General features: G+C 49.2%; 1 protein-coding gene across 1 annotated transcript; it reads right to left on the reverse strand.

Moving 5' to 3' along the window:
* Nucleotides 1–11,890: 11,890 nt before the first annotated feature.
* LOC119954297 lies at nt 11,891–20,030 on the reverse strand. The gene has a single exon (XM_038779408.1). It carries the CDS (start codon nt 19,983–19,985, stop codon nt 15,369–15,371), a length of 4,617 nt encoding a protein of 1,538 aa, XP_038635336.1. The 5' UTR covers nt 19,986–20,030; the 3' UTR covers nt 11,891–15,368.
* Between the last annotated feature and the right edge of the window lie 336 nt (nt 20,031–20,366).

A 20,366-nucleotide genomic window follows, 5' to 3' on the forward strand; every position in this document is an offset into this window, starting at 1 on the left:
GAAGAGAATTTTGAAGGGCAGGCTAACAGATTATTCATTCCAAGAATCTGGGATGGTTATGGGTGGCACTCGCTGCTGAGACATGAGTTGAAATCCCGCTTCAGAGAATTAAGCACGTAATGCAGGCTGATACCCCAATGCAGTAGTGCATTGTCAGAGGCCTCGTCTTTCAGATGAATCATTAAATAGAGGCCACGCCTGCTCTCTCAGTTTATTGGAAAAGATCCCACAACACTATTTTGAAGAAAATTTCACCCCCCCCTCCCGCCCCCCACCCCCACCCCCCCCACCCCCCCACCCCCCACCCACCCCCCCATCCCACCCCCCCACCCCCCCACCCCAACCCCCCACCCATCCCCCCACCCATTTCTTAAAGGTATTCCCACATGACATATCAGAGTCAAGGAGGCCCGCTAAATACTCAGGCTTGGATAACCCACAATCTAATTGCTGTTGCACCATGACACTCAATGCAGCTGGAAGACAGTGCATGACGTGTGCCTTTAAGCCCAACGGGGAGTGATTATCAATCATGTGTCACCTTCTTCACTCTCCAAGTCAGGGCCAAGGGAAGAATCCCTCAACGGTAATGGCTGTGGGTTGCAGGCCAGGCGATGTGCGTGGTGGCCAAGTGAATCGCAGGATGACCACACAATTGCACAGGTGGATGCAGGAGCCATTAGACTTTATATTGGCGTCCATGTGCCAGCGTACAACAGGGACCCCGTCGCTGCTGCAGTGAAGGGGGGGGGGGGCACTGCCAGACAGGACTATGGACAACAATGAGAGGCCATGGGTAGTGCCTGTGGCCATTGGGGCAGTGATGTATTCTGGGAAGCAGATATTCGAGGTGGCCCGGGGTGCCGGGCATGGTGATGGGTGGTCAGCCTTCAAGGATCATGGGGACAAGGGATTCTGGGGGGAAGGTGAGGGTCCTGAGATGGAAGACCTTGCTGCCTGTCTTTCTCTCCCCTTTCCCATATCCTACCCGATTAATTATGAACTTTGGGATGGAGCCAGCTGCGACAGCTATCGCCCTAATAGCCGCAATCGAGGTGGGCAAATGTCAGCGACTGAGTCAAGGCTGGAGCCTGCAGCACAGTGAGAGTGGGCCATCACCCAGCCGCCCATCAGGCTGAGGAGGGGGCCAGAAGGGTACACCCACAAGGAGCTAGTGTGTACAGGACTCAATGACCCTTCAATGAGCTGACGGACAACATGTGCCACAGTAGACAGCGACTCACCAGGAAAACAGTACAGCACCTGTGCCACATCCTCAGACTTGATACCCGATGGAGGAGGAAGACACTAGTTCTTCGTGGAGGCCATGGCTTCCCTCAGTTTCTATGCCACTCGGTCAATCCAGTGAGGACCTGTCAGGCATCTCACAATCGCCAGCCCACAGGTGCACCTGGGAGGTCACGGGTGTTCTATACGCCCCGGGCATTTAACTACATCAGAAATTAGAAAAATTAGGTTAAAAATTAAATCAAATCAAATTAAATTAGAAACTACCAAGTAGAAATTTCTCATTTCTATCAAAGTATATGGGGGGGGGGGGGGGGGGGGGGGGGGGGGAATGCGGGATTAGGCTATTGAGTTGGATGATCAGCCATGATCATAATGAATGGCAGAGCAGGCTCGAAGGGCTGAATGGCCTCCTCCTGCTCCTATTTTGTCTGTTTCTATGTTTCCACGTCCACTTTGACAAGGACCCACAACAGGACCTGACCCAGGTGGAGGATTAGCCGGCATCGCTGGGAAGCCAGGCGCAGGGGCCGTCGATCACATGCGTGTCGCCTGATGAGCACCAAAGCTCCACAGAGTGCCCTTTATTAACAGGAAGGGGTTCCACTCCCTGAATATACAGATCCTGTGCAATCACCATCTCAGAATCATGTACCTGTGCATACGTTATCCTGGAAGCATACTTGACAGTTACATCCTGGGGCACTCAGAGATCCCCAGGACCTTCGAGGAGCACCCCAGGCTGATGGGTTGGCTCGTGGCGGACAAGGGATATCCATTGAGGTCATGGTTGATGATGCCAATGCGGAAGCCCCAGATCAAGGTGGAGTCCTGATACAATATGTCCCACACTGCCGCCACTCCCACTAGAATCATGGAATTTTACAATGCAGAAGGAGGCCATTCAGCCCATCAAGTCTGCTCCGGCCCTTGGAGCACCCTACCTAAGCCCACACCTCCACCCCAAGCCCATAACCCAGTAACCCAACATAAGCCGTTTTGGACACGAAGGGCAATTTAGCCTGGCTAGTCCACCTGACCTGCACATCCTTGGACTGTGGGAGGAAACCGGAGCACCCGGAGGAAACCCACGCAGACACGGGGAGAATATGCAGACTCCGCACAGTGACCCAAGCCGGGAATCGAACCTGGGACCCTGAAACTGTGAAGCCACGGTGCTAACCACTGTGCTACCGTGCCACCCCAAACTTTCATTCATTGGTGTGTCCGCTGCTAAAAATGTGGTTCCACTACCTGGACCGCTCTGACGGTGCGTTGAAGTACAGCCCCCAGAGGGTCTACCACTCCCTTGTGGTCTGCCCTACCCCCCACAACCTGGTACAGCAGTGGGGCAACATGCTGGAGGAAGAGGAGAAACGTGCAACCTCATCTGAGGAGGAGGAGGACCAAGAGGGGGTGGAGGACGAGCCAGAGGAGGACGCAGAGGATGGAGGTCAGGCGGCTGCAAGGGTCCGACAAGCCAGGAGGACCAGGGGGACACTTAAAGCCTCCAGTCACATGATAGGAGACTCTGTGTCCAGCAGCTCAGACACCACCGCCTGAAACTCAGCTTCCCCAAACTCGGATCCCCTTCCCCAAATTCCCTTCCCCCTTCCCTGAACCCAGTTCCCCCTTCCCTGTACCTAGATTCCCCCTTCCCTGACCCTAGATTCCCAGATCCCCAAACCATGATCCACATCCCCTCTCAAAGGGTCGATTTGACATCACACCAGGGTGGTGGGCCTGCCTGGCACTGTCAGTGGGTCACTATTCAAGACAAGAGGGGGATGGCAATTTGCTGTAAGGAAGACTCCCGTCTTTTCCGTCTCCCCCTTATTATGGGCTATCTTCTGCTGCGAGGACAAAGAGAGGACAATGTAAGTCAATCTCCTGGTGACATGTGTGGGCGCCGCGCCTGGACAGAAGGGGGTTGAGATGAGGGGTCCGGGGGGGTTTCTGAGGAAGATACTGGGAGGTCGGGGAGGGGGGGGAGGGTGCAAAGTAGCAGTGAGTGCATTATGTGAGATTCCAGGGGTGGCAAACGGGACTGACGCCAGAAGGAGAGAGATGGTAACTTACCCTGGCACCTCGTTTGAGGTCATTCATGTTCCTCCCACGTTGGACGCCGATCCTCATTGTCAGACTCCTGGCACTAACTGCAGCCGGCACTGTTTCCGAGGCGGGATTTGTCACGTTGCTGTGGGGGGTCTCCTACCCCCTCGAGGTTACTGGATGCCCCACCCCTCCTCCACGGTGTTCAGAAGCCTGGCTAGGTCTGCATCCAGAAAGCTAGGAGCAGGTCTCCGTGTTGCCATCCTCCTGGCTTGACTGGGAGTGAGTGCAGAGGGAGCATTTAAATGCTGCTCGCCCTGTAGGCAGTGAACAGCTGAGCCCCGAGCTGGGCGACTCAGATGCCTGGGGACTCTGGCTCAGCAAGTTTCATGTGAGGGATCATTTCGGCACTAAGTTTGGGTAAATTGTGGATCTCGTCGATCCACCCGGCAGGAATCAGCCCGTGATTCCCGCCCACAATTACACTCATGGTGCGATTCTCCCAAATGGGAACAAAGTCCCCGAGCGAGCGCGTTTAGCACGTTTTCCTGGCACTCAGCTCGAATGCAACATGGGAGGGTAACCCCCCCCCCCACCCCCCCAACCCCACACACCCTCAACACCTACGGCAGGCAACCCCTGGCTCGATTGCACAAAAAATGCCAGCTTGGCACTGCCAGGCTAGCATACAGGTGGCATTTCCAAGGTACCTAGGGGGCGCCAGCGGAGCCTGAGCACCACCCTGCCCAATGGACATGCAGCTGGGGACCTCCGATCCTCTTGAAGACCCCCACGACCCCCATTTGTGGGGACCTGTACCAAACGGCGCTCGCCCGAGCTCTCCGAGGTGAAGGGATTGAATCCCAAAGCCTCAGGCACCTCAGGAATCCGCACACTGGAGTAAGGCTTCGCTTCAATGCCTCGCTTCAATGTGCAGATTTTTAAAAAAGTGATCCCGCCCACTGTGGGCGGAATTCCTCTTTCAACATCTGATTGGGTTGAATCCCGCGAGGCGGTGCAAGCCGGGTAGATCCTGGGAGCAGGATTTCTCCCTTTGTCACTTTGTGGCACCCCTTCTTAATATGTGACACCCTGTCTCCATTCTGAACCCATTGCTACAAACTGATTAACATAGGTGATGAAATAATGAAAGATAAATAAAGAATTACATTTATATCATTTACGTGATTGTGGTGATATAACCACTGTAGTGATGTGTACTTGCAGTAGGGGGATGTATGCCTGTACCTGTAATACAGGTTCCTCCGGTAAGCCCCTGCTGGCTAGCTCCGCCCACAGGGAGCTTGTGTATAAATATGCGTGCGAGTCACTCAGACCCTAGTCTACAGTTGCAGATGGAGGAATAGCATCGCACAGCAATAAAGCCTCTATTGTACTTTTCTCTCGTCTTTGAGTATATTTGTTAGCACCACAGTGATCAAGGACAAGAGGGCACAGATTTAACGTGACTTGCAAAAGAAGGAAATGCGAGAAAAACGTCTTCCCATGGCGAATGGTTCTGGTCTGAATGCACGGCCTGGAAGTGTGGTGGAGCTCGGCTCAATCGAGGCATTCAAGGGAGGGCTGGATGGTTATTTGAATAGAAACAGTGAGCAAGGGTACGGGGGAAAGGCAAGTGGGGTTACCCTGGTTCATGAGGCTCAATTGGAGAGCCGGTGCAGAGATGATGACCTCCTTCTGCGCAGTAACAATTCTGTGATTATGCTCCTATGATGTGATGCCCTGCGGACATTGCAAAACTCTTTAGAACCAATTAAATGGTTCTGAACATTAATTACTTGTTGTGGGGGAATCCCGACCGCCAAATTTCTCGCAGCAAGAAGATATTGACTGGATAATCTGTTCTGGCTTGTTAATTGAGGGATAAAAAAATGGCCAGGACACTATGGGGAGAGTTCCTCTTTGAAACAGAGCCTGGGACATCTTTGGCATTTATCTGAGAGGACAGACAAGACCTCGCTTAAATGTCTCATTCAAAAGATGGCGCCTCCAACAGTGCAGCAGCCCCTTGGTGCTGCATTTGGAATGTCAGTGAAGATTTGGTGCTGAAATCTCGGAAGTGAATGGTATAAGTCAAGCATGGCTGGCAGCGAGATGGGAGTAGCATCAACATTGGCTTGGCTGCGTTGAATGTTCAGTTGCTATACTCTGGAATGTAATTCTGTGCAAATCATTCTTTTAAAATTACCCCGGCAATAAAACCTGAGCTGCAAGCATGGAATTTGGCTCCGAGCCGATGCTGTTGAATTTAAAACTGTACATGGAATCCGTAAGAGATTTCACTGTGGTGCAAAGCCAGTGATTCGATTTAAGGCAAAGCAGCTGCATTATTAGTTTTAATTAACTAAAGATTACGTTTGTTTGAGGAATTTTGGTGTAAACCCGAACATGCCCTCGCAGCTAGAGTAAACATTAACTTCAGTCAGAAAGTTCACAAGTTTATTGAGTGACCTTTGCTATTTATATCTTCATGTTCCCCTGCCAGGGTTTCTGTTCAACTGTTGCTTGGCACTCTCCACTTTATTGTTTCATCTGTGAATGACACTGTAACCCCTCCCTGTGTTGATCGGATTTGTAAGCCCTTGGCAGAAAGTCTCCAAAACAACTGGCACCGCAATGGGGCAGGAAACCAGCAACAGAATCAGCCATGCTGCGATTTATGGAGGTGTTGCTGCGGTTACAACTGTGGTTATGTTGGTTATGAGGTTTGAAATAAATACGCAAGAGGCTTGAGTTCAAATCCTGGCAGCTGGGGAAATTAAATCCAATGAATTAAATATATCTGGGAGAAAATGATATTATCAGTAATGGTGACTAAGATGCTACTGGATTGTCATGAAATCTGGAGCTTCTGTTTGCGAATATCCTGGGGACGAACATCTCCTGTTCAGTCTGGTCTAGATGCAACTCCAGACCCAGTCTGGTCTTCATGTTACTTCAGACCAAGTATGGTCTATATGTAACTTCTTCCCCAGTCTGGTCTATATGTAACATCAGACGCAGTCTGGTCTATATGTTACTTCTTCCCCAGTCTGGTCTATATGTAACTTCTTCCCCAGTCCGGTCTATATGTAACTTCTTCCCCAGTCTGGTCTATATGTAACTTCTTCCCCAGTCTGGTCTATATGTAACTTCTTCCCCAGTCCGGTCGATATAGAACATAGAACAGTACAGCACAGAACAGGCCCTTCGGCCCTCGATGTTGTGCCGAGCAATGATCACCCTACTCAAACCCATGTATCCACCCTATACTCGTAACCCAACCCCTCCCCTCCCTAACCTTACTTTTTAGGACACTTCGGGCAATTTAGCATGGCCAATCCACCTAACCCGCACATCTTTGGACTGTGGGAGGAAACCGGAGCACCCGGAGGAAACCCACGCACACACGGGGAGGAAGTGCAGACTCCACACAGACAGTGACCCAGCCGGGAATCGAACCTGGGACCCTGGAGCTGTGAAGCATTTATGCTAACCACCATGCTATGATATGTAACTTCTTCCCCAGTCTGGTCTATATGTAACTTCTTCCCCAGTCTGGTCTATATGTAACTTCAGACCCAGTCTGGTCTATATGTAACTTCTTCCCCAGTCTGGTCTATATGTAACTTCTTCCCCAGTCTGGTCTATATGTAACTTCTTCCCCAGTCTGGTCTATATGTAACTTCAGACCCAGTCTGGTCTATATGTAACTTCAGACCCAGTCTGGTCTATATGTAACTTCAGACCCAGTCTGGTCTATATGTAACTTCAGACCCAGTCTGGTCTATATGTAACTTCAGACTTCTGGGGCACAATCTGGTGAGCACCACACAGATGCTGATGTACATTAGGTGGAGGCAGGAACCCCCAGGCCAGACAGCAGGCGGAGGTCTGCTGGATCCCAGCCTGATGCTGCGCCTGTGGAAGAGTTCATCCTGGAGCTGATGGATACGAGAGGGTGCGGATGGGACATGCAGAAGGAGATTGCAGCGTCACTCCAGAAGATCTATATACGCTTGGAGAAGTCCCAGAGGCTACGTGTGCAGGAGATGGCGCCGGCAATGAGTGGCACTGAGGCTAACACTACTAGGGTGGCGACCGTAGTGGAGAGCCTGGTGCCGATGTTGGCACCACCAGTGAAGGTATCTAAAGCGTCCCACAGTAGGTGATGGCCGTGGTTGAGGGTCTCGGCAGAATGTCCGACTCGCTGGGGGATGTCACCCAGTATCAGACTGACCTTGATGAGGTGCTACGTGACATGCCCCGCTCTCGAATGGAAATGACCGAGATGCTGCGGAGCTTGTCCCAGTCGCAGGTGGGCATTGCTGAGGCGCTGCAGGGCATGGCCCAGTCACTGACAGGTGAGCCAGGGCCCTCTGGTGTCACAGGCCCCCAGATGACGCCCACCAGGGGAAACCGAAGGCCACAAGGTAAGCAGCTGGCTGCCTCCACCTCAGATGTGCGTCCTGGGGACAAATCTAGACATTGTAGTAGAGTTAGGATGGCCAAGCACATCGGAGATCACTGATGGCACTGGGGGAGTGGGGGGGGGGGGGGGGGGGGGGGGTAGGGGTTGTGGAGGTGTGGGAGGGGACAGCACCATTGGGAGGGTGGGGGAATTATAAACACAATAAACCCCCTTGTGCACGGCCAGTATGATGCCTCTGTCACTTTTCTCTGCAAGCAGCCCGACCTCTGAACACTTGACCCATCACTCCAGACATCTTCCCCTTCCACTCACATACCCTCCGGCCATGGACATGCCCCCGGAGCTGTGTCCCATCCCCTGGGTATTCAGATGTTGGCTACTGTGTGCGTGGTATTGCCTCCCGCAGTGTTCAGGCACAGTGCCCAGGCATCAGGGTGTGATTGGGATGCTAGGCAATGACTCCCACATGCTACATGGCCCACCCACGGGAATCCCCCTGGGTTCTGTGAAGTGCTCAGCTGGCCACGATTGCCAATCCCCTATCACCAATAGCCTTCAGCAGCACAGTCAGCGGCCTCGGCAGTCGGTGGGGGCTATGGGTGATCGTTGGGGCAGGCAGGCAGAGACAGGAGTTTCCCCTGGAACAGGTACACACGATCCAGGGGTTGGCATGGTGGTGCCATGCGAATGCCTCGCGGTTGCCCCCCCCCCCAGCATCCCCTTACAAAAAGGAAAAGAAACCCCCCCCCCCCCCCCCCCCGGTTGCTGCTGCTGTTTTTTTTTTAATTAAGGTTTTGCAAAATTTTCTATATTAAATAGTAATAATCTTAACACAGCAACGTAGTGAACATTAATCTAGTGCATAAAGAGAATATACATCAGCAATCCACTAGACGTCACCTCACGCGCCTCAATCCTCCCACCCCCCCCCATCGGGACACTACCCCCCCCCCCCCCCCCATGGGTCGCTGCTGCTGCTGAAGTGTTAATTTTCCCCGCGAAGTCAGCGGAGGGTATTGTGCCCCCGCTCAACAGCAGCAGCTCTGTACCCTTGGCAAAGTTATTTACACACATATGTAGGCATCCGTCCGTGGCGTTGTCCCTTGCTTCTTCCGGATGGATTTCGCTGACGTTGTCGTCCCGTGCGCACTTCCGCTTCTGCGGCCCTCATGTCTTCCCCATTTTCCCTGTTTCCGTGGATGCCAAGTTTGTTAACGTTTCCCTGCCTTCCCCCTCCCCTTCCCTGGCTCTCCCCTCTGTCCCCTCCCCTCCCCGCTTCTGCCCCCCCCCCCCCCCCCGAGCCCTGTGGTTCGCCTTTCCTTCCTCTTAGATTTAGCTGTCCCTCCCTCCCACTCCGGGTCTATCTCTCCCTCTCATGCTTTCAACTATTTTCCCGTTTCTTGGCTACCTGGCTGCTCTTCTGCTTGTTTGTTGGCCACGAACAGGTCCCGGAACAATTGCGTGAATGGCTCCCACGTTCTGTGGAAGCCATCATCTGACCCTCGGATGGCGAATTTGATTTTCTCCATTTGGAGAGATTCCGAGAGGTCAGACAGCCAGTCTGCAGCTTTGGGTGGTGCTGCTGACCGCCAGCCAAACAGGATTCTACGGCGGGCGATCAGGGAGGCAAAGGCAAGGGCGTCCGCCCTCCTCCCCAGGAATAGATCTGGCTGGTCTGAAACCTCGAAGACCGCCACTTTCGGGCATGGCTCTACCCTCACCCCCACCACTTTGGACATGGCCTCGAAGAAGGCTGTCCAGTACCCAGCAAGTCTTGGGCAAGACCAGAACATGTGGGCGTGGTTGGCCGGGCCTCTTTGGCACCGTTCACATCTGTCCTCCACATCCGGAAAGAACCTACTCATACGGGTTCTTGTTAAGTGGGCTCTGTGTACCACTTTTAGTTGCGTCAGGCTGAGCCTTGTACACGTGGAGGTGGAATTGTTCCTATGCAGTGCTTTGCTCCAGAGGTCGGAATTGAACCCAGGACCCTGGAGCTGTGAGACAGCAGTGCCACTGTGTATGTTTGTAAGTATATTTATAAAAGATTATCAGTAATAAATTCAATAAAGAATGCAGAGTTTCTTTACCCACAGAATGATGATCTGAATGTGGCACTCCCTACCACGTGGCTGAATTGCATGTATGCATTTACGGGAACTAGTTCAATACTGTGTGGAGTAAGGCATTAAATGATCTGTGTGTACAAAGAAGTGATATTGAGTGGGAGGAGCATAAGAGAGAAATCAAAACTGCCAGTAGTTCAGCTCAGTTCAATGACTGTAAATTCAATGTAATTCGAAGTTACAGCCAAAGGGGTAAAAAGAATGTTTAAAGAATGTAGTTCATACCCATCTATCTTCTTCATCCCCAGTTAGTTACCTTGAATTCCTGTCACCCTCCTAGAAATGTGGCAAAGGTCCAACGCCCATCCCTTTTTGGAGGCTGAAAGTTTGGGAATGAAGCTTTTCTTGTCTGGAAAGAAAGAGTTCACATCTCTACAGCAACATGACACCTTAAGGAAACTTCAAAGTGCTTTTCAGACAATGATGTGCCTTTTAAGTCACTGTCGAAATGTAGGAAACATAAAAGCTAACTTGTGCACAGGAATCCCCAAAAACAGCACCGTGATAATGATCAGGTACTCTGCTTTTACTCATGTTTATTGAGTATTGTCCACTACGCCGTGGAAAATCTCTCCTGTTCGCCATCAACATAGGGCCCTTGGGATCTTTTACATTCACCGGACAGGGCCGAGCTTGTTTAATATCTCATGGTAAGGCTGCACTCTGGACAGTGCAGCATTCCTCAGTACTGCACTGTGGAGTTAGCTTGCATTTCCTGTTCGAGTTTCAGGACCAGGAAGACTGTGACCCACTGAGACATGACTGATGGTCAAACAGAGACCGGAAATGAAACATTTGACGGGATTGAGACACGGGATCTTCAACCTCTGTAATTATTTGTCTTGGAGTCAATGTTCACCCACCGGTTAGACTGAACATGTGGAATTTACAGCATAGAGACGGGCCAATTACCCCAACTGGTCCAGGCCAGTGTTTACATTCCATTTAAGCCTCCTCCTGCCACACTTACACTCAATACACATATCATTCCATTCCCCTCTCCTTCATGCACTAATTTCCCTTTAAATACACACAAGTTATTCACTCAAATATTCTATGCGGTCGTGGGTTCCACAGACTAGCCATTCTCTGGGTAGAAATGTTTCCCCTGAATTCCCTATTATTAGTGACTATCTTCTACTTATGGTTTAGGCAAGCACTTCTGTATTCGCCGTGTACAATAATGTTGTTGTCACCCTGAACTTGTCAAAGGTGCTGTGCCAGTGAGATGAGTGGGTAATGTGCTCTGTATAGCAAATTTTTCAAAGTGACAAGAGGTAGTAACACCTAGAAGTAGGACTGCGGTTGTTAAGACCATAAGGCATAGGAGCAGAATTGGGCCATTCGGCCACCGAGTTTGCTCCACCATTCAATCATGGCTGTTGTGTCATTGCAAACGGTGACAGTTTCACCTCGGCTGATATCGCTTAAGAACCTGTGACCTTGAAACCAGGAAATGCATTTCGCAGGTAAAGCAGAGATCGTCTATGAATTAGAAAAGAAATGTACAGTGGGAGGGGAGGCAATGACCTGTAAATATATTAAGAAGTCTTACAACACCAGGTTAAAGTCCAACAGGTTTGTTTCAAACACGAGCTTTCGGAGCACGGCTCCTTCTTCACCTGAAGAAGGAGCCGTGCTCCGAAAGCTCGTGTTTGAAACAAACCTGTTGGACTTTAACCTGGTGTTGTAAGACTTCTTACTGTGCTCACCCCAGTCCAACGCCGGCATCTCCACATCATGGCTGTAAATATATGTGAGGGCTTCTATTTGTCTTTTGTCTTCGCTTTTGTCTTCTTTTCTTGTTGTTTTCCTTGTTTTTGTTTTATAACTTTAATGTTGTTCCCCTTTTTTTGCACGGGTGTGCAACATATAATTTAAATTATGAACTGAAGTGTGAAACATAAAATGTGAAAACCAATAAAAACATTTTAAAAAAAGAACAGAAATGTGACCGAGAGGGCAAACCAATTCGCGTAGCAAAGCCTTCACGAAGCGCGTACGTGCTAGTTACATATATTGGAAATAAAAGTCTCTCAAGGGGTATTTATTTATTGTTCAACGTAAGATGCATCAATTTTTATACAAGACAAATCTATGGAATATAATATTATCAATACAGTATCAGATACAAAAAAGTGCCACTATTTAGCACAAAACAAAAGCACGGCTACAAATAGTGTTTGCAAGGTGTGGACGCGCCATTTCAATGTGTAAGATGATTCCATTTAAATATACACAATTCCACAATTCATTTACTTGCACTAAAGTCACTACTGAACACACTGCATCTGTCACGGTCTAAAGAAATAAGAAACACTTTCACTTAAATAGCACCTATCACAATCTCAGGATGTCCCCAAAGCATTGAGCAGCCAACAAAGCCCGTCTGAAGCATAGTCACTGTCGTAATGTAGGAAACGGCGTAGCCAGTTTGTACACAGCAAGCTCCCACGAAAACCACTGAAATAAATGACCAGGTTATTTGTTTTGGGTGAGGAAGGATAAATATTGGCCCGGAAACTAGGCTTACACTTATGCTTTTCCTTGACTAGCGCTACCGGGTCTTTCATATTCACCTAAGAGAGTCGACAGGGCCTTGATTTAACATCTGTCCAAAAGGACGGCACATCTGCCAATGCAGCACTCCCTCAGCTCTGCACTGATGTTTCAGCTTAGATTTTGTTCTCAGGTTTCTGAACCCACGCTCTAACTGAGAGACAAGAGTTACAGAACCGAGGCATGGGGTAGTATAACGGTACAAGGGAAGCCGTATTTTCAAATCCCTTACACTTAACTCCAGATTCAATTTGCACCAAAAATATTTGTTGCTTTCAGTCACTATGAGTCTGGAGCAACCCCCCCCCCCACTTCGGTCAAGCAGTCCTTTCACCTTGTTCCAGCGCCAGAGTGTGAGTGTGCTCAAGCTATTTGACAACGGCGGGCATTGCTGCCCAATCGTGTCCTGTTCTCAATAGGAATTATGGAATTGTATAACACAGGAGGCCATTTGGCCCATCATGCCTGTGCCAGCCCTTGGGGCTCCTGTAACAAGAAGATTCAACCACTGTACCGCAGTTTCGGACACAAGGAAATGGATAAATCAGAATGGAATACAACCCAGGGAGCCAACTCAGCTTTGGGAGATTGGCTTTTGTGTCTCGAATCCATCCACAGGAATTAATTCCCCTTTATGCACAGATTTTCGGCAATTGGCAAACGAACCAGAGGTGACATGAGGTAAACATGTTTCCACAGTGAGTTGTTACCGCTGGGGAATGTGCCATCTGAAAGGGTGGAGGAAACAGATTCAACAGCAACTTCCAAAAGGAAATTGGATACATTGGACACATACTTGAAGAGGAAATATTTGCAGGGCTACGGGGAAAGGACAGGGGAGTGGGAGCTCTGCCAAAGAACTAGCACAGGCCTGAGGGCAGAATGGCCTCTTTCTATGCTGTATCATTCTATAAATTTATGATCTGTACCATTTATGTGAGCCAGTGAATTGCCTCTTGAGATATATTCCTTTACTGATTGCCAGGGGGTTTGCAGCTCCAACTCTGGTAGCGGACATTAGGTCTGGACTAACTGAGTAACAAAGGAGCAAAGTGAATGCAGCACACGAGTGGTTAGGCTGTTCCTACATAGTGGTACAATTCTCCAATTCCATGTATATTAGGTCACATGACAGGATCGGGAGTATTTTCATCGAGCAAGGGTGGTATTGTCCTGATATCCCTGAGCCCAGCTTTCCATTCCAATCCAAACTCAGAGGAGGAAGGTCTCTCACTTTCTCTCTGCTGGCTGCAGAGGCAACCAATGCAAACTGAATTTCAGCAAACACAAGCTTGCAGCAGGAAAGTATCCAGAGCATGTCAGGAATTGGCCACCCCATTCACAAGGTTGACAAAGTGTCTTTGATGGAAAGGTCACGCTGGTGCAGAAGGGAATCTCAGAGCTTGGGGCAGATTGTTGCTAATAGAGGAGCGGATTTTAATTTATGTTTCAGCTGTGCCAGTGGTGGTGTAGGATTGCTTGATGCCTGCAACCAGGCATCAAAGTGGAATCATGCACATTCCCTGCAATGATTAGTAGGTAAATAAACACCTTGTAAATGACAGGAAAGTCAACTGCATGGCATAGGTGAGAAAAAGTTATTTATGAAGCTTTAATTTTGGGTTCACAGTCTCTACTCAACTGTCCCCCATACTCTCACCTCCCCCTCGCCATCCCAGCCCCTTGCAAGGTTAAAGAAACCTTTTTTTGGGTTCAACATCTCTAAATGACCGATCTTTCCTACTCACAAAGTAATTACCTACATAGCGAATTGCACTGCAATGGAGATTTGCTGCATGAAGATTGGACGGCACGGTGGCACAGTGGTTAGCACTGCGGTCTCATAGCGCCAGGTACCCGGGTTCAATTTCGACCTCGGGTTACTGTCTGTGTGGAATTTGCATGTTCTCCCTGTGTCTGCGTGGGTTTCCTCCGGGTACACCTGTTTCCTCCCACAGTCCAAAGGTATGGTGGATTGGCCATGATAAATAACCCCTAAGTATCCAATGATTGGGTGGGGAGACAGGGATAGGGTGCGGGATTGGGCCTAGGATGGGCGGTCTTCCGAAGGGGCAGTGCAGACTCGATGGACTGAATGGCTTCCTTCTGCGCTGGAGGGATTCTATGAAGCTACGAACGTGGAGACGTTTGAATCTTATCTGAAAATTGGGCAATACCTGTGTATTACTGACAGATAAATTGAGGTTACTATTGGTCATAACTCTTTCTATCAGATGGGGTGATACTTGTGGAAAATTATATCGCGAACATCACGAGCCTTACTCAATATTAAGTGCAATGCCTATATAAAATGTTTAACTTCGCATGATTTAAAAAACAGGTTAAAGATACCCCAAAAAGCAACTTACTGTTCACCGGTTTGTGAATTGAACATTATTTAAGAGTCACCGACATATTCAATGCCTCTTTCTGTAGGCAATAGGATGGAATCTTTTTAACGCCCAGTATTAATGAATCGTGTGACAAGGGCAAGATTTACCCTTTTACTCTTTGTCAATAAAGCATTAATTTGCAATAGCTTTGAGAAACAGTAACTAGCACCTTTGATGTTATTCCTTTACCCCAGACTGCAGAGGCCAAAGTCTTTGAGCCCAATAAAGTTTTGCATGAATTACTCATGAGTTCCAGTGGAAGTGAAGACAAAATCAAGGGTTGATTAATTTAGCCCAACTCGATGGTACAACATTGTGAGCTAGGGCCTCACAAAATGCTTCTCGACGTCACCTGAATAAACCACGTGTGGGCTTTGCCACTAACTCGTGTCCCTGGAGTGAGAATAGAGAGATGTCCAGAGGAAAATACTTTTCAGAGAATGCTATTTGTCTCTGACATGACTGTGTTGTTGAATCTGTGGCCGATATTCGGACTTGCTCAGCTGCAGGTTCTCCATACCCCACCATAGGCTGTCGTCAAAGGTACCTGTTTGTCTTTTATTCCACCATAAAACTGCTTGGCCTTCCATGGGGCAGAAGGCTGCTGACTCCATAACATTGTTGCATTGACCAAATACCTGTAGCTTTGCTGTCATTAACTTCAGCACAAGATTTAACTTGCATGGGTAGTTGCTGCAGACCAGGCTGGCCTGGGTTGGGGTATAATGGCACACCTGTTGGAATATAATACAGGCTCTCCATGTTAGCAGACTCAGCAGAGAAGCTCCTCTGGGTGAACTGTTTATGGTGCTGTGAATCTGTTTTGTCTTGTGAGATACTTTGTTGGGACAATTGTCCTTGCATTTCCATAGGTCTTTGAGAAGTCACAGCAGGTCCTACAAATAACCCAGGATATGGCAAATTCGGCAAGTAAGATGGGTTCATCACTCCTGGATTTAAAAGGTAAGGATGGAAGGGCACCTGGTACACTCCACCATAGGGATGCTGAGGCATTACAACTTCCACATACTGCCCCGTTTCCGGATCCAGCAACATTTTGCGAGGAGGTTGTAAGGGAGCATCCACAAAATAATATTTCCCAGTCTCTGGATCCACAAGCATTTTCCTCTGAGTTTGAGGGTATGGAAAACAAGGAACATGAGGATTGTCCAAGTCTTGAGAAGATTGGGGAACTTCACAAATTGTCTCCACAACGTTTGATGCCTTTGTACACGGAGAGAACTGAAGCTGGGCTTGACTCAGAGAGGTGTAAGATGGATTCTGCAGAAAGTTGGCAGGGGACTGCGACTCATGGGAAACCTGATGAGAAATCGTCTGGTTCTCTTGTCTTTGAGGATCTACTGCCTCCACACTGCGCTGATGCTGAAAGTAAGGCATTGCCGATGAATGGGGATTTGATTTGAAAGCAGCAGAATGAGGAGAAGTAGCTGTTTGTCTCGGGTTTGGTACCTGTACCTTTTGCTCCTTAAGGGGAATAGTAAGATAGTTGAAACTTTCTAAGGACAGCAGTGCATGTTCTTGAGTGGCTGCTCCCCCAGTGGGTTGAATTTGAACTGCAGAGGAGCTTGGCTTGTTCATATGTTCAGAAAACTTGACTATAGTATTTACTGGAGGAAGCGTCTTCACATTAAATTCTGCTGAACTTGAATGGATTTGTGTATTTGTTTGTTGTGATGTCACTTTGGTTGTCGCTATTGGGATATCAATGGTAAAGGCTGATGAGCCTTTTGTGTTACTGCCATCTTCGCGTTTATGAGTTGATGTCTTCACTGAGCTTGTTGCAGTTTGGTGGTAGTCTGTGGCTTTGACAGAGAGTAAGGTTTGTTTATCTTTGGTGCTAATCGAAGAGGAAATTGAAGTTTGTGCAAGATGATGCTTCACAGATAAAGACTGTTTGTTTCTCATCTCGACATTGCTGGATTCCAAATTATTCTTGCTTTCTTCTTCCAAAATCAACGACAAAACATAACTATCTTTCATTGGCTGTGATTCTTTTAACATTTTCAATCCTGTCTTTTCCGAAGCTTGTTCAGCCTTTCCCTTTTTAACTAGATTCTCAGATTCACTCAGACTTTGTTTCTTGGTCTCACTCTTGTAAACTGACATCTTAATGCTTTCCCTGCTCTGGGTGTAATTATCCTGGGGCATCTTTTGAATTTCCAGTCCAGTTTGGCTCTCATTAATAGCCTTGAATTTTCCAGGCAATGGAATTCCTTCATTTGAGCTGCCCAGCTTCTTATTCTGATTCTCTAGTCCAACTCGTATATCTTTCACAGTTTCATATTTAGCAGCTGATGATTTGGTTACTTCGCTGTTTGAAATAGAATTACATGAGAATCTTTTTTCCCTTTGCCACCCAACATGCATCGCAGTTTTCGGCTCACCTCTTCCTGGGAACTTAGAGATGTCCACCGTCTGCATGTGTGAGCTACTCATCACCACACTCCTCTTTTCCAATCCTAGCTGAATCTTCCCGACATCCTCGCCTTTTCCGAGCAGTGACTGAATGCCCTCACCACTGATAGTGGAATTTCCAAAGTGTTTATTCTTCTGCTCCACCTTCCCTTGGCCTTCCCACGCACGTTCATCATTCCCTTTCATTTCTTCAATCTTCAAAACCAAATTTTCCAAAAGGTTACTTTTATTGCCCAACTTTCTGCTTTGACTTTCCTTGCTCGATTCCCCTTTCCTGGTTAATTCCTGGGTACTCTCACTGTTTGACAAAGACATCTTTGGAGGCGTCTTCTGATGATCCAATCTAGAGTCAACCTTTCTGTCTAATTTTTCTTTACCTTTTGATATGTTTGTGCTGTTTAAGTTGGCAATGGAAGTACTGAAACGGTTGCTCTGGTTTTCCAATGTTATGGACTCATTCTTTCCGATCAATGTTTTGGTATCGTTATTCCTTGAAGCTGAAATCTTCTGGAGTTTATTTTGATTTTCTGGTCTGTCTTGAGCTTCATTTTTTGCATCATTTTTTCCATGTTTCAAACTCAAACTCTCTTTGAGTGGAGCGGCGTGTCCAGTAGGTTTCACTTGGTTGTGTTGCTTCACTGGCTCCTCTTGTTTGGGAGTCTTGGGCACTTTGCCCTCTTCCTTTGGAATAGATTCTGCTGAATCTTTCTTTGATTTTTCTCCAACAGTCTCAGCCTTATTACCTTTCGTGTGTGAATTTGTAAGTGAGTAATGTGGAACCTCCTTCTCCACTGCGGTCGACTGACCCCTTTTGACCTTATTTGTCTCTGACAATAAATTGCAATCTTCGCTGGTCGAATGCTGCTTAACCAGATTTACAGCTTGTTTTTCTTTTGTGTTCTTTTTAATACCATCCCTTATGGGCGATATCCTGGTAGCTTCCTTACTCGATACAGATGAGGTTTGGGGTTTGTCAACTTTGTTTATCTTAGTGATGTTCTTCAAATCTGTTGACTGACTCGGCACCGTGTTCTCTCCTTTCCCAGCGTTTTTGCAAGTCTGGCTTTCACTTTCCGCTTTTTTAGGAGCATCTGTCTTGTTTTTCTTGGAATCAGATGGAATCAATAGCTTGATATCAGCAGAATATAACCTGGAGGTGTCTGTACTCCCTGCGTAGGTCCAATATTTCTTGTCCACTGATGAACCGCTGAAGGTTTCTCTGTGGCCTTTGCAACTGACTGATTTACATTGGATATAAATGGGCATTGTCAGTGTGCTGTCCACGGGCCCTGTGGACAGTTGTGAACCATCAGGGTGAAGGACCTGTGCAAATCCAGAAGGTTTGGCTTCAATGCCACTGAAGCTTAAGGCACCGTACGTATTCTTCACAAGTTTGCGCACATCCCTCACCTGGTGGATGGGCCCCTTTGACCTTAGCTGTGAGAGAGATTCACTGCCGCCAAACTGTGGGTCTGTGATTCTGCAATCGTCGGTCTCAAATTTAAACGAAGCAGGTAGGGTCTGGTACTTGGGGTCAAGTGTGATGATCTTACTGCGGGAGCCAATGTTTGGAGCGAGCTGTTCAACTGTCCCATAAGGGTCCACCTCCCTCTCGTGTGTGGTCCGAGGAGCAGGTATCATCTTAGCCAGTTGTGGCTTTAAGGTATTCCTTGATGCACTTCTTGGGCCCAGGGTATTGCCCAACTGCTGATAACAGTCTTCGTAGACAGCCTGCTTGCTTTCCCCTAGGTAGCTGGTGTGTGCTGGCTCTTTGATGATCTGTGGACAACTGTCCACATGTCTGTCCTCTAAGGTACTCTGTGGAGCTGCATTGTCAGGTGGGAGGTTGCTTGCCTCGCTGGGGGCAGGGTGGGTTTTATCTGCACACAAGCCCATGGCTCTCCCTGACTTCACTGCTTTTTGGCAGTCTGGGTGGCTGTCTCTCCAGTTTCTGTTTTCCAGCGACCCGCAGCTGTCCTGGCGGGGGAGGCCTTTCTTCCCCTCTACCAGCTCCGCGCCCAGCTCACAGCTTCTCCTACTCAGGGGGAGAGGGAAGTCCTCCAGCGAGATCTCGCTCTCCGACTTGGAGTCCTGGCGTCTGAGCTGCTGCTGGGCGCCTTGCGAGGGGAACTCGAATTCTCTGGGCTGGGCAGAGGAAGGGGTGGATGGGACGGAGGGGTAAGGGTCCTGGATTGCCCCCCGCTCCATCTTCAGCTCCTGCTCAAACTGCATCTTCTTGGAGATGACATTGGAGATGTGGCAGGAGGCAAACTTGGCTTTCTGGGAGCATTGGTCGGCCGGCTCTGCCCTGCGCCTGCCCCCCTCTGCTGCCTCCTCTCTGCCCCCGGTGCCCTCCTCCTCCTTGGCCAGGGGCTCAGCCCCCTGGCTGACCCTCACCGGCAGCTCCCGTGCCTTCAGCTCGATCTGCCGCTTGGGGACGGTGCGATCTTCCCGGGGAGGCTCCAGCGCCACGTCCACACACTCATAGCGGGCACCGGCTGGCAGTGCCCACTGCCCGGTCCCACTGCTGCCCAGGGATTGGCACAGGGACTCACTCGATGCCCGGGACTCGCACACATCCAGGTAGCTGCTGTGGGGTCCGGCCAGGCTGCGGAAAGTCAGAGCGGTCAGCCTTCGGACCTCGTAGTCCGTTTCGTCCAGTTCGCTGCCCAGGCTGGATGCCTGGCTCCTGCAGTCTGCCACCCTGCCCCCCAAATCCCCCTTCTCCACCTGCAACATCTCCTCCAGCTCCTGTGCCCCACTGATGGTCCCCAGCCAGCACCTCTGCCCCTGCCCTCCAGCTCCCTTTCCCAGCTCTCCCTCCCTCCCTCCCTTTGCCCAGCTCCTGCACTATTCTGGGCACCGATTGACAGCTGAACCTGTCACCTTCCCTTTCCCTCTGCAGTTGTTGCTGTGTCTGTGTCTGCAACAGCCCCCCCCCCCCCCCCCCCTCCCCCAGCCCCCAGTGGATCAGATTCAGTGCTGCACTTGCTGACTATCCCCTTCATTCTCAGTTTGCAGTTGCTTAGCTGGTGAGCAGTGGCCCGGGGCAAACACTTTTCTTGCCTGTGTGATTCTAACAGAGATTGTTTCCCGGCTTGTAGGAAATGGCAAAGCTAA

This window comes from Scyliorhinus canicula, chromosome 19, assembly GCF_902713615.1.
Source record: "Scyliorhinus canicula chromosome 19, sScyCan1.1, whole genome shotgun sequence".
Classification (NCBI taxonomy): Eukaryota; Metazoa; Chordata; class Chondrichthyes; order Carcharhiniformes; family Scyliorhinidae; genus Scyliorhinus; species Scyliorhinus canicula.